Source organism: Amblyomma maculatum, chromosome 5 (assembly GCF_055883805.1).
Source record: "Amblyomma maculatum isolate TAMU_Amacu chromosome 5, ASM5588380v1, whole genome shotgun sequence".
In the NCBI taxonomy this organism is placed as follows: Eukaryota; Metazoa; Arthropoda; class Arachnida; order Ixodida; family Ixodidae; genus Amblyomma; species Amblyomma maculatum.
Genome location: NC_139348.1, coordinates 43865399 through 43877964, shown reverse-complemented (window position 1 = coordinate 43877964; position 12566 = coordinate 43865399). Strand labels below are relative to the sequence as shown.

General features: G+C 47.6%; 1 protein-coding gene across 15 annotated transcripts in view; it reads right to left on the bottom strand.

Annotated features, from left to right (window-relative positions):
- Positions 1 to 12566, bottom strand: part of LOC146188193 (sodium-dependent nutrient amino acid transporter 1-like) — a 351255-nt gene that overhangs the window by 160402 nt on the left and 178287 nt on the right. For 11 of the 15 annotated variants that reach the window (XM_084603671.1, XM_084603676.1, XM_084603679.1 and 8 more), the window contains one exon: positions 6155 to 7632. The exons of 2 other annotated variants lie outside the window; for them this stretch is intronic. In XM_084603671.1, coding sequence (XP_084459797.1) covers positions 6736 to 7632 — 897 coding nt within the window. In that variant the 3' untranslated portion in view covers positions 6155 to 6735. Of the gene's footprint in view, positions 1 to 4965; positions 7633 to 12566 lie in introns of those variants that run through there. 2 more of the 15 variants (XM_084603682.1, XM_084603684.1) reach the window with 2 other exon arrangements.

Below are 12566 nucleotides of genomic sequence, written 5' to 3'. Positions count from 1 at the left end.
TGTACTTCGAGTCGTGTTTACTCGGTCTTCATAAATGGAATTTATCTTGGCTGTTGTAATCTTGCCCACTCTGCTTGGCCCTCGGGCTACAGTATTTTGTAAATGAATAAATAACAGGTGTGCAGTTCCTGACGGGTAGTGCCTCGGCAGTTTCCCGTGGTCGGTCAGGGAAGCAACATACTCGCATCGAGATGGGCTAGGTGCGCGCCACATGTGGCTAGGTGCGCGCCACAGGTGCGCGCCACCTAGTCCCGTACAGCTGGGACTAGGTGGCAGTGTCGGCTCTGGTTCAAGTAGACTGGCGACTTTCTTCCGTGAGCAAGCTGTGTAGCTTTGCCTTGGACGGGACGAGTACCAATCTTTTCAGAGGTCTGCCTAACCCTGAAGGTTTTATTCCCCAGGATAGGGAGAGCGGTGGTTAGGTTTTCGCTGCATGCTCCCCGCCTGCTGCCTCTCGCGCCATTTTAGCCTGCACGGCTGCTGCTGCTGTGTGCGCCATTGGTGACGCGATCTTGCGTACATGAGGGCAAGCCTTTTTCATTTTCTTTCCGTAGCAGTACCACTGTTTTATTTTCCATTACTTTTGGGTAGCCTCACCATATTATATACTATGATGCCCGGATGAACACAAACCGCGATCTGGAATCACTAACTTCACATCATCATACAGGTGTTTTGCTTTAGGAAAGCACGCATTTTAAATTTTAATCTAAAAATAAAAATGGAGGAACGGTTTAACACGGCTAAACTTAAGTAGACAAAGCAAAAACGCACTACTCCTCCATAGATGTCGGCGAGCCTTAAGGACAACACAGCGAGATCTAGACGACACGAAGGTGTCTAGGCCATTGTAAAGGGAGAGGTCCGAGGAAGCGAGACATATGGTCAGCGGTGGTTGTTTAGGGAAAGGGTAGGCTGGGGATTAGAAGGCTGTGTGGCAGTGTAAGGCAATGTTGTATATTTGTGGAGATATATGTACCGGAAGTAATGATGTTGACCAGGTGTGTGGGAAAAATAATAAACAGGTCTGTGATGTGAAGAAGCGAAGCAGCTGGAGAAGAATCGAACGGCACCAGCTCCGTGCACCACACGCGCGAAGAAGCGGGCTGCGAGCAGACCGCTTGGCCGCGCATCGTTAATCAAGCGGCTGAAAGTCCAACTGCGGCGTACGCGAAACGCGACTCCGTGCACCATACAAGGTGTCGAACCGATATTTTTGTCAGGTTCGGGTTCACGTCTTTCGGGTTCGAGTTGGGCTCCGGAGACACATTCTGTTATGATTCGAACCGGTTCGGCCCTACCCGAACAGGTTCAAACGGGTTAAAAAAAAAAGAAGTTCGGGTGTATTTTTTTACTCCACTTTTTAATACTGAATTTTTTTTCTTGTTCCAGTATATCATAAAACCTGGAAATTTAAATTCAGTCTATTGTTTTTGTCGTCGGATATGACGGGCTCCACTTGGTTTTACAGACCTCATCAAAATGTTTATAATGAGTGACCGACGATTGAAGCGAGATGAAGGAAAATGATCATCATCATTAACACACAACAAATTAAAGCCTTCAGGCACCGAAAGAAAATAAAAAGATGCTTCCTGCGCTTTTCAGGCCTACAAAATTTTGTGTGAATTGTAGACTAGAGCGAAGCCTTTACTATTGCATGCACAACAATGCTGCCTACGCCCGGCTTCCACAAAGGACTCAGTGCAAAGAAATCAGATCAGGCCGATCCAAGCCTACACCCCAAAACTAACAATCTGTAAACCATATGTGTCACTATATATCACACAGTATGCGGACGCTTTTGCATTTCGCCTTTATATGGAGGTTAAACGTAAAGGCACCCCTGTGTTGTGGCCCGAAAAGCGCAGACAAAAGTCCTTTCCGCCACGTATTGGGGTTGTAGTGAATCGTGTTTGCCGGAGAACCAGATTGTCTCGCTCCTGTGGCCGAAACGCGATGCGGTAAATGTTTGGCTGCGCGTCATGGTTGCCTACATGGGCACGCATACAACTTCTAGAACCACTTTGAGGCTATACGGGTGTGTTTTTCTTTGCGATGTTTATTAGGCGCATAATTTACAACAAGCATGTCATCACATCATGACTTCTCATAAATATTTTATTATGTGCTCAGTACGCGCTGCCAGCTTTTTTGTTTGCCAGGAGAAAAATACCGAAGGAAGAGCACATTGTCGAGGGTTGTTGACGGTCATCCTAGTTCGATGACCGGAGATGATGTACTTTAGTCAAGAGACTGCTCTCCCGAGACTTACTTGCATAGATGGCATAGCAAGCCCTACTGTAGCTATTGGATACAGTTCTGGGCGGCGCGACTTCTCCTCCTAAACGTTTCTGGGCAACGTTTCAAAAGCCTACAGCAGCCTCTGTACTTCTTCAGTTTTCAGAGAACTGCTGTTGTCTCAGAGTCATTTCAGGCAGTCTCCTTCTCTTTCCTTAAGAAACGCTTTCAGCTTATCGTCAGCTTGTAAGCTCATAGGGGAATATTGTGCTGCCGCTTATAGCGGTACTTGATCGCCGCCGGCAATCATACGAAGCCTCTTCCGTGTGGAGACCAAATGTTTTGCTCGGCACCTTTCCTGGCTGGTCAACGTATTAAGATATCCAGGGCCTCAAACTGCAGTTCACCGATTCCACAATTACTACCATTTCCTCCTTTGTGTTTTTTCCTTAGGCCCTATACTCCGTTTCATACATCCAGAGCAACACCGCCAAAGCGAACGCTCTCTTTCGCGCTCCCCGCATCCGCGATGAAAAATAGTGCCTGCTCTTGACGACAGGAAATAATAGTTCTTTTGTTTGGAAGCTTATTACATCTTACATTTGCCATCAACTCTATAAACGCACCTTTTCTAGGAAGAAAATATCAGATTCGTTGAATTTGTATGTCTTGTTTGTCGTTTTCGTTCGTGTCGCGTTTTCGCTGGCACGCAACCCTGCGAGCGCGCGGTGCCCTCCGCGCTGCGCAACACAGAGATCTTGACTGCCTCTTCGGAGCGGTTTTTTACTACAAGATCCGCACTGTGAAGATGTCCAGGCACGCGAAGCAGGTTATTGCAAACGTGTATGGTCGGAATACTAGAGCCCGTTTCGGCAGAAACCACTCGGTCACGAAGTGAGCGCGTAGTTATACGGCTCCTTGTTTTTTCTTCTTGTGGCCGGACTACTTGCGTAGCTTGTGCTGCGTTGTACCTGATGTCGGAAATGGAGTATAGTCGCAGGATCCTTCGCTCCGATTGTCCTCTTCCCTCTAAGATTCTTGTCCCGGCCTCCATCGTCACCGCGCATCCCGTGAACCTAGCTATCGTTTTCTCTCAATAGGGCCTTCCTGGCTTTCACTGCCACCTTTCAGACGGCCTTAGGTATTCGCATCAGTGATAGCGGATAAAGCGATGGAACGCTTTTCTTTGTTCGACACCGTAGCTCTAAGTGGCGGCCGAATCATTAGCAAACCAAATAGATGGTTTATGGGGTTTAACGTCCCATAGAGACTTAGGCTATGAAAGACGCCGTAGTGGAGGACTCCGGAAATTTCGACCACGGGGGGTTCTTTAACGTGCACTGACATCGTACAACACACGGGCGCCTTGCTTTTAGCCTCCATCGAAAAGTTGCCGCCGAGGCCGGGATTCGATCCCGCGTCCTTGGGAACAGTAGTCGAGTGCCGCAACCACTGCGCCCCTCGGCGGGCGAAACCTAAATAGTGCTTGTGAATTGCTACTCCTACCGGTAATTCCACTCAGTTCCTTGCTTCATCCAGCCTTCAAATTTGAACATCGGAGCTTCACTCCTGGCATAGTTTAACTTTCCAAGAGAAATAAATCCAACATAGATCGCTAAGGGCAAAAGAAAGATATTACAAAATGCGAAATCGACGTATGGAAGGATCTTTGGGCTAAGTTCAGATACAACTCGAGAACAGACCGGAAAATTGCTGCCCAAAGCGCCTTTCCCACCGTCAGTGTCATGTTACTCTGAAGTCTCCGTCAACAAAATTGCACCTGCTGGCGTTTCGTCGTTGTTGTGCCCTCAGATAATGGCGTTGCGCCGCATTCAGCTGCTATGCATGTGCCACGCGACCCATTGCGGCGTCGTCGAACGATAGGAAATTAAAATTATTTGAGTGACATTTTTTAAAGATTCATCACTTTGGTTTCGAGTTGTTCATGATTGTATAATTATTTTTCTAAATATGCAACCCAGCTTAGGAATTATATGCTATTATTTCCCTGCCGAGGAATGCTCTAGAATGGGGCAACTGTTCCATTGAGCAATGCAGCGACAAACCGTGTTCGGGATAACATCGCCCGACACCAGAGATTGCAATGGGGCTAGGCATGCAGCAATATATTTGAGCTAATGTGGATACTTGGGCAAGTTGGTGTTTCATAGTTCTTGATACAGCGCAACGCACCCCCTAGTCGTCCGCGTCCGTTGTGCTGTATCAAGAAATATATTTCTATTTGTTCTCGTGACCAATTTACATGTGACGGTTTTTCAATATAGTTGCGATGTTTGCGCTGCGCACTGGCGCTTTGGAAATAAGCGAGAAGAGCGCTTTACAAGCAGCAATAAAAGAAAAAATATCGAAGGTTTGTTGCCGGCAGCAATGGATCGAAACCGTACCGTGAACTGATTCGGAACGCTTCCTCCGATTTGTTCCGGTTCGGATTCAGTTTCAAGATGGCAGCAAAAATTTGGGTTCGGTTCCGGTTTGCTTCCGGTTCGACCAACTTTACCAGACCTAGTCTAGTAACGTTGGGTTGGACACCCTGGCACCACACGTGTGGCGAGCACGCTGCGCGCCGCAAGTCACACGGCTGCAAGTCGACTGAAGGCCAAACTGCGGCGTAGGCGAAACGCGGCGCAGCTAGCCCAGTTCAGCTTTGGCTTCAAAACTCGAAATCAATCACAAGCCACAGAGTGCTGCCCAAACGCCCTTTGGCACGTTTGCTTTTGCAATGCTGGTTTGTTTGTTGGTTGGTTTGTGGGGTGTAACGTCCCAAAGCGACTCAGGCTATGAGAGACGCCGTAGTGGAGGACTCGCGTTGTGCTACCCGTTTCATAACGCCGGGTGCGCCAGAGCTGTGGCCGGAGCCATCCTGCAATGCTGTCACCGCAGCTCGCTGCTAGCGAATGCCGTTGCCTGTACACCTCTACTAGAAGGTACCTAATACGCACCTTACTTAGGCGAAAACCTTTCCTATGCTCATGGAACGAAATCCCGTGCGCGAGAGTTGTTCGCAGAATCTACGAGTCGGATCTGTGCGTGGGAGCTGTGCGCTGATGTCTCTTGAAAATATATCATCCTGATTACGTCATCAGAAAAAAAAATTGTGGTTCCTTTATCCCTCGGATCCCCACCCGGGCGTTTTAACAAACTCTGCCACGCCCGTTATCGCAAAACGCACATCGTAATTCTTGTCTCCCGCGAGGATGATAGTAGCGATGACAATTACACAAATAGTGATAATGACAATGATGGCAGTAGCAATGATAATGACGGTACATTTAGTTGATAACGATGACATTAAACCTGATATACCGTGTGCAGCAGCAACGCTGCGGCTATGGCATTTCTGCAGACTAGATTCTGCAGTGCTCTCAGAATTGTTTTTGGAGGCGACCCATTAGGTCGTAACGAATTTTTCACACTGGTGACTACTACAATTTTTACTTCTCAAACGCAACCTTCCCCACCCTTTCCAATAGAAACCTTGTCTCCAATATACCTCCAATATTATTTCCTGGAGAAATTCCTTTGCGATAGGATGTTTTGCGCAGCCGCGATGATGAGAAATCAGACAGAAAGGCAAATCAGTCTTTGCCCCACGCTATGATTCCGGGTAAGGCTTCCACATATCCCGTTACAGAGTCATGTATCTGTTTCGCATGAGATGGCCTGGTGCGCCTGATGACGTTGTGCATTTCTGCCAACCGAAATGAGCATCAAATGAGCCTGTCGTCTCTTGCTAACACATTGCACGTTTTTGAGAGATTTGTTTGCTTTTATACACTTTTATTTGCCACCAGACGCAGATCCACCAGCAATTGCGTGCTTCTGGGGCTTCGGCAGGCCTCCCTCACGAAACCCGCTCGTGAAACGCCTCCAGACCTTCCTGAAGTGATGGAGCCGGTCAGTCCCAGTGGTCTTCCTCCTCTTAGCGTCCAGTTGTAGTGGTGCGCTTTGCTGTCGCGATAAGCGCACTGGGAACGGCTCCAAAGAAAACTTTTACACGTTCTCCTAGTTAGCCATGTGGTGACCCCATACTGCATGGAAAGTGTATATAACTGATCTGCAGCAAAGTATAACAAGTATAACAACAATTGTTTACACTCTGTATCGAGAAACAATAAGCCCTCTATATACGCATCCTTGAGCGAACATGCAAGCGAGCAACGTACATTGGGAATTAGCTGCACCAATTTCGAATTTAAAAATTTGTAGGTAGCGCATTTTAAAAGGACTAAAATCGGAGTCCCGGTAGTCCGGCCCTCTTATAGCTGCCAAGTTTTACTTTACTTTCCAAGGCAATGCTGCGCGCCTTGGCGCAAATATCCAAACTCTCAGCACCTTATCGCATGCGCAAAAAATAATACTGAGTCCCTGGACTTCCAGTCAGTAGCATGAAAATGGTGCAATGGATTTTCGCTGTAAGCTTCCCACTCAGCAGTGCCGCATGCATACGCTCGAGTGGAGACGTGTCTCAGATGATCATGTTTCCGAACGGTTATGTTTCGGCCGCACATCCTTATGTTCGTTGTTCTGTTGGTCGTTGTTTGCTTTGTTCGACTCACGCCCAACATTCCTGGCGGAGCGCTCGCGTTTGGAGCGCTTCGAACGAGTCGATACAGAGATCGGCGATTGCCGACCCGTTCCGCTTGCAGCTGCCCTTGTCCTTTGCAAGCGTGAGGCATGAAGCTCCGCTTGACTTCCGGAAGCTTTCTTCAGACCAGAACTGCCCAGAATAGAGGGCATTGATTTCCGCCGTTCATGACGTTCCTGAAATGAGCTGACGACCTTACGTTTCGCATTTTCAGCCTTCATTAGCCTCCTCGCATCACGTTTGGCGTCTTGCGATGGTATGGAAGACTTTGGCTGATGCTCGACGACCGTGGAGTGCCCAGGACCCGGTGAAGCACTGCCCTTATGCACGCCACAAGAGCCACTGCCTCTGGAACCAGCGACCTTTGGTTGGGGAATGTGAAATCTCTGCTCAGGCATCGTCGTAGCAGATGTAACCTGCTGTTGGCCGAGCCCAGCAGAAGGCACTGCCCGCAGTCTGTCGAGTGAAAACCATGGTGAGCGCTCTGCGATGCTCTCCTTTGGTGTACGTTCGTCAGGAGGAGCCCTTCCTCGCTGGGGTAAGCCTGCGCGCTCTTCCGGTCTGAAGAGTAGATTACGTAGTAAAGAGCGAAACGCGCTGGTCTTGTCGATGGTGGACATGGAAGGAACGCGTACAACGCCAGGCTGGCAAGCCGGATCGTTTTCAGGACTGACTGCACCCGCCGCTCTGGCGACGTCATGTGGCTTTGCGCTGACCTCAGCTGGATGTGGGGCCGCCTTCCCATGCTTCCGGTGCTGCCGGTGCTTCCGCCTTAGCACTTCTTCCTGCGCAATATGCAAATATTGGGATCAAATCCTGCGTACACGATGTCACAGTATGCGTGGTGAAGCAACACAGAGGCACTGAAGCGTGATGGAAGTCTAGTATACGACACACCCAACTACAGCCTACAGGTACCTTTGCCGTGAAAGAGAACACACGTGTTGGTACTTTAGACATTCAACGTCAAGAGTGATTGAACTGCATCGCTGCAGTTATGATTCCGTTGAAAAAAAAAGTGGCTGATAGAGCAAATCAATTACATTTTATATTTTTGAGGAAAAATATGTTGCTGTCCCGTAGTCAGCAATAGCAGTCGAGTCAGCGCCAGGTTTCGACAGGAACGAAAATTCCCGGCCATTTACACGGAATTTAGAATTGTGAATAAGGCACGAAGAAGTTTCGTAGCTCAACTAGTTTTCAGATAACCATCCACGAATATAAATTGAAAAATTTTACTAAATCCTATAAAACAACAACTTTAACGAAGGTTGTAAGAATACCAGCCTCGCAAGATCAACTGCAACGTCTTAGTAAGGGTTTTTTTTTTTCAGTTTCAAATAAAACTGCGAACAACCAATGCAATTTCTCATACAAGTTCAAACCAAATATATCTACAAGTTACGTGAAGCAGAAGAGAATAAAAAGAGATAAAGCAGCACCTCTAGCATTTTCGAAATGCGTCAGTGGTAGAGACCGTTTCTACATAAGTCTCACTCTATTCCTGTCCTGTAATAGCGCGCCAACTGCCTTTATGCACTGTATGTAGACAGCTTCAACGAACAGTGCCTCAACATCACGTTAAATGCATTTCGCTCCCAAACGTATGACTAGAAAAATGTTCACCTTCAATCGTTTTAACACTGCCTTTGGCTCCTCCTGCAAACAGGCTGCTGCGTTCCCTGCGTCAGGCTTAGCGGGTTCATCCTCTTCAGCTGTCGTTTTAAGCCCCATCACGCGCTGCCCTTGCGCGCCTGCCAGGTTCTTCGCAGAAGCGCCGCTGCCTTGTGACACGGTGCCCTCCTTCAGATAGGGCTTAACGACAGAGTCCTCAGCCGCGCTGGACTTAGTCGAGAGCTTGCTCTTGGAAGCCGCTTTCTGGTCTCGTATCTCCTTTCGCGACTGTTTAGCCTGCTCATTTTGCGGGACATTGGCTACATCTTGTACTCTTCCCGAGGCCTTTCCGTTTTCAACCATCTCAGGGATGCATGGTGCAGCTGGTTCCAATTGAGGTTCTGGCACCGGTAAGGCTGCAACGTCCATCTGGCTGTCGACTGACACCGCCGCTTTAGGTAGGCATGGGCCCACGAATGGTGATGCATCCCGGTCTAATCCTGTCTTGTGAGGCTGAACGTCGGTTGGTTCATGACTCGATGTGCCAGTGTAAGCTGCCACGGGCCGTGAGCTCTTAGTCGCCTCCGACACACCGTCTCCTACAGCGGGTGGCTTTGGGCGCATCATGGATCGCCTGATGGAGCTCAGCCGTCGCGACACGTGGACAGTGCCAGAGTCGTGGACCATGCCGGGGCCGGGCTTGTCTGCTTTATTGCGTGGTGTGCTGGGCGAACTCGGCGAACTCGGGCTCAAAAATCGTACGGCTGGCCACGAAGAGGTCAGGGTTGCCCAGAACCTCGGAACTGCTCGAGGAACTCTCACTCTTCTTCGCTGCCACTCGTCGGCCCCCCTTTTCGATATCCCGTCAAAATTCGAGATAAAGTGAAAAAAAAAACATGTACGCGTTTGCTTCTACAATATATTTACACAGCGTTAGCTATGCATTATGAGAGTTGTTTTTAGCTTCTTGCAGCTTCAGTGCACTGATTCCTTAGCGTCAATAGATTGTGACCCTATAATATCCCAGACAACCACTGATATCCACATGATGTCCACAAATGATCACAATGTCCGATCTTGCGGATATTCTAGCGACGTACGGACGAGTTTTGACGGTCAAACGTCAGTAATAGGATATTCACGATATCTTTGTGAAGAAATTTTTTTTTCGCAATGCTTGCATTTACTGGTAGCTTTATCCAAGATTTTGCTGTTGTTTTTTAATTTCGAGGGGCCGTACCTGCTGCACATTACAAAAGTGCGCCACTGATGAACATAATCCGGCGTGTGAGTACCCGTCATACCATATCGTTTTGCCCCGCGGTAATGAACATCGTGAAAAAAAAAGAAAAAAAGACAAACCCGTGCACCCGGAAGTCGAGCTGTTTCGCGATTGTACTACATCACGTAGTTGTGCATAATGTCCGAAGCATTGAAATGTGTTGGTTGCTTTAGGTTTTCTCTGGAGCAGTTATGTCAACATTTTTGTTACATCAATTTTTCTCAGCTTGTAATTAGTACTCGAACTGTCTATAGAGGCGCCCGATCTATAGTCACTGTAGCCGAACTATCTAGTACACTAACTGTGAGAAGCATGATGAGAAAAAAAAAGCCACTGCCTTCGCCATTTTTTTTTTCAAGCACGGCGGGTGTGATGCCACAGCCAAAGCTGTTGCGTAATAAATACACAAAACAATCAAGTATTTCAGCAAGCTTAGCACTAATAATTATTTAAAAGTTGTGTGCTTTGAGTTATCAAAATCATTAGTTGAATTCAATGCATAATTTAGAGGCATGCGTTGTAAATGCGGGACCACCACGGTGTGCATCATAGCGGCATCCATTGCTTCTTCCAGGAGTCAACGGCAAGTGCTCGTTTCACGATTTTGACTTTGCACGCATTTCTCGCATTGCCGAAAATGAAACACAAATCGTGGGCAGTTCGTGCTGGTAGGAGAGTAGCTTAAGAAGCATTTTGAGGGCTTGAAGATAGCAAGAATGCGATGGAGCAGCGCAAGCAGGCAAGGGGAGTGTTTGAAAACGCGTGTGATCGTAGCGCATCGCCCGTTCAGAGAAGCAGTCCAATGCACACAGTGCCGATCTAAGCCGCATATAAAACGAAAGAGGCTTCTGGAAGTTCTTTGTTATGTTTAGTTATGTGCTAGCTAGCTTCCAAATGTGCGGCCGTCGCTGCGACCGCGGCAGCTCCGTGGCGAAACGCTCAACCGCTTGGATTGGCTGTCTTGAAATACGACAATGTTTGTTCGATTCTTTTTTTTTTTTGCATGCAACCAACGATGCGGTTTTTTGGCGCGTGAAAGGAGAGTACGCAATGGTGGACGCAGTACACACTGTTGTCAAAACTGGAGTGAATTGCTTTTAATTCAGTCCAGTAAAAACGCTGGTGCGCAGTCTTTACATTAAGACTCCTCCAGGTTTACTTGTCATCATTTTGTGATTTTTTCTCCTTTCGCAGTTCACTACAAGTGCTACAAGTGAACATTGATATCTTGGGTATCAGCGAGCTCAAGTGGACCGGAATGGGAGAATTTAACTCCGGCGACCATTATGTCTTTTATTGTGGGCATGAATCCAAGAGAAGGAATGGGGTCGCTCTCATAGTAAACAGAAGAATGGGCAAAGCAGTGCTAGGGTACAACCCCAAAAACGACTGCATGATTTCACTTCGGATCCAAGGTCACCCTTTCAACATAACAGTTATCCAAGTCTATGCACCGACCACTACTGCTGAAGAAGCTGACGTTGAGAGATTTTATGCGGACCTACAATGCCTTTTAGGCCGCACCCCATCATCAGACGTCGTTTTTCTCATGGGAGACTGGAATGCTAAGGTAGGTAAAATAAAATATCCAGAATTACAGGCAAGTTCGGTCTTGGTGAGCCAAATGAAGCTGGGCAGAGGCTAGTAGAGTTTTGTCAAGAAAACAACCTGACCATAGCAAATACATATTTTCAACAGCACAAGAGGGGCCTGGACACATGGACTTCACCGGACGGTCTGTACAAGAATCAGATCGATTTTATTCTTTGCCGGCAGAGTGGGAGAAGCGCTATACAAGCAGTAAAAACAAGGCTTGGGGCCGATTGTGGCACAGATCATCAGCTTCGTGTTGCCAAAATTAAGCTTCGATTGAGGAAAACGCAGAAAAGTAGAAGGCCTTTCAGGTATGATCTGGATCAAATTCCATTAGAATATGCTGTGGAAGTGAGGAATCGATTTCAAGAATTAGATCTAGAAGACAGAGAGCCTGATGAGATGTGGACCGATGTGTGATATAATACAAGAAGTTGCCACTAAGGCAGTTCCAAAGCAAAAGAAATGCAAGAAAGCTAACTGGTTATCTGAAGAGGCTTTGCAAATAGCTGAGGAAAGGATGATGGCAAAAGTTATGGGGGAAAGAGAAATATACAAGGTTCTCAATGCGGATTTTCAGAAAATAGCAAGGAGAGATAAGAATGCCTTCCCGAACATACAGTGCCAAGCAGTTGAGGACAATAGCCAATTAAGGAACACAAGAGCTCAGTATAACACAATCAAAGATATCAAAGGAAGCTTCTGTGCTAAGCTGGGCGTGATAAAGGACAAACGGTGCAAGGACCTCACTGAAGAATTAAAGATAAAGAAGAGGTGGCAGGAACACACAGAAGAACTGTACAAGAAGGACCCGAATGTGCAAACCCAACATAAGACGGTTGTGATTACTGATCTCGAGCCGGGCATCCTGAAGAGTGAAGTTGAGTGGGCCTTAGCTAGCCTTGCTAAGAACAAAGCCAGCGGAATTGATGGCATTCCAGCTGAGTTGCTTCAAAACCTCTACCATGACGCTGTTAACATTCTGCATGCATTATGTCGGAAGATTTGGACAACCCTGCAGTTGCCACAGGATTGGAGGAGGTCAGGTTACATCCCCATTCCAAAGAAAGGCAGTGCCAAAGATTATTCCAACTACCGCACGATCGCGCTTATTTCGCATGCTAGCAAGGGGATGTTGAAAATCCTCCAAGGTAGGCTGCAGCAGTATGTGGATCGGGAGCTTCCGGACGTGCAAGCTGGGTTTCGCAAGGGCAGAGGAACTAGAGACCA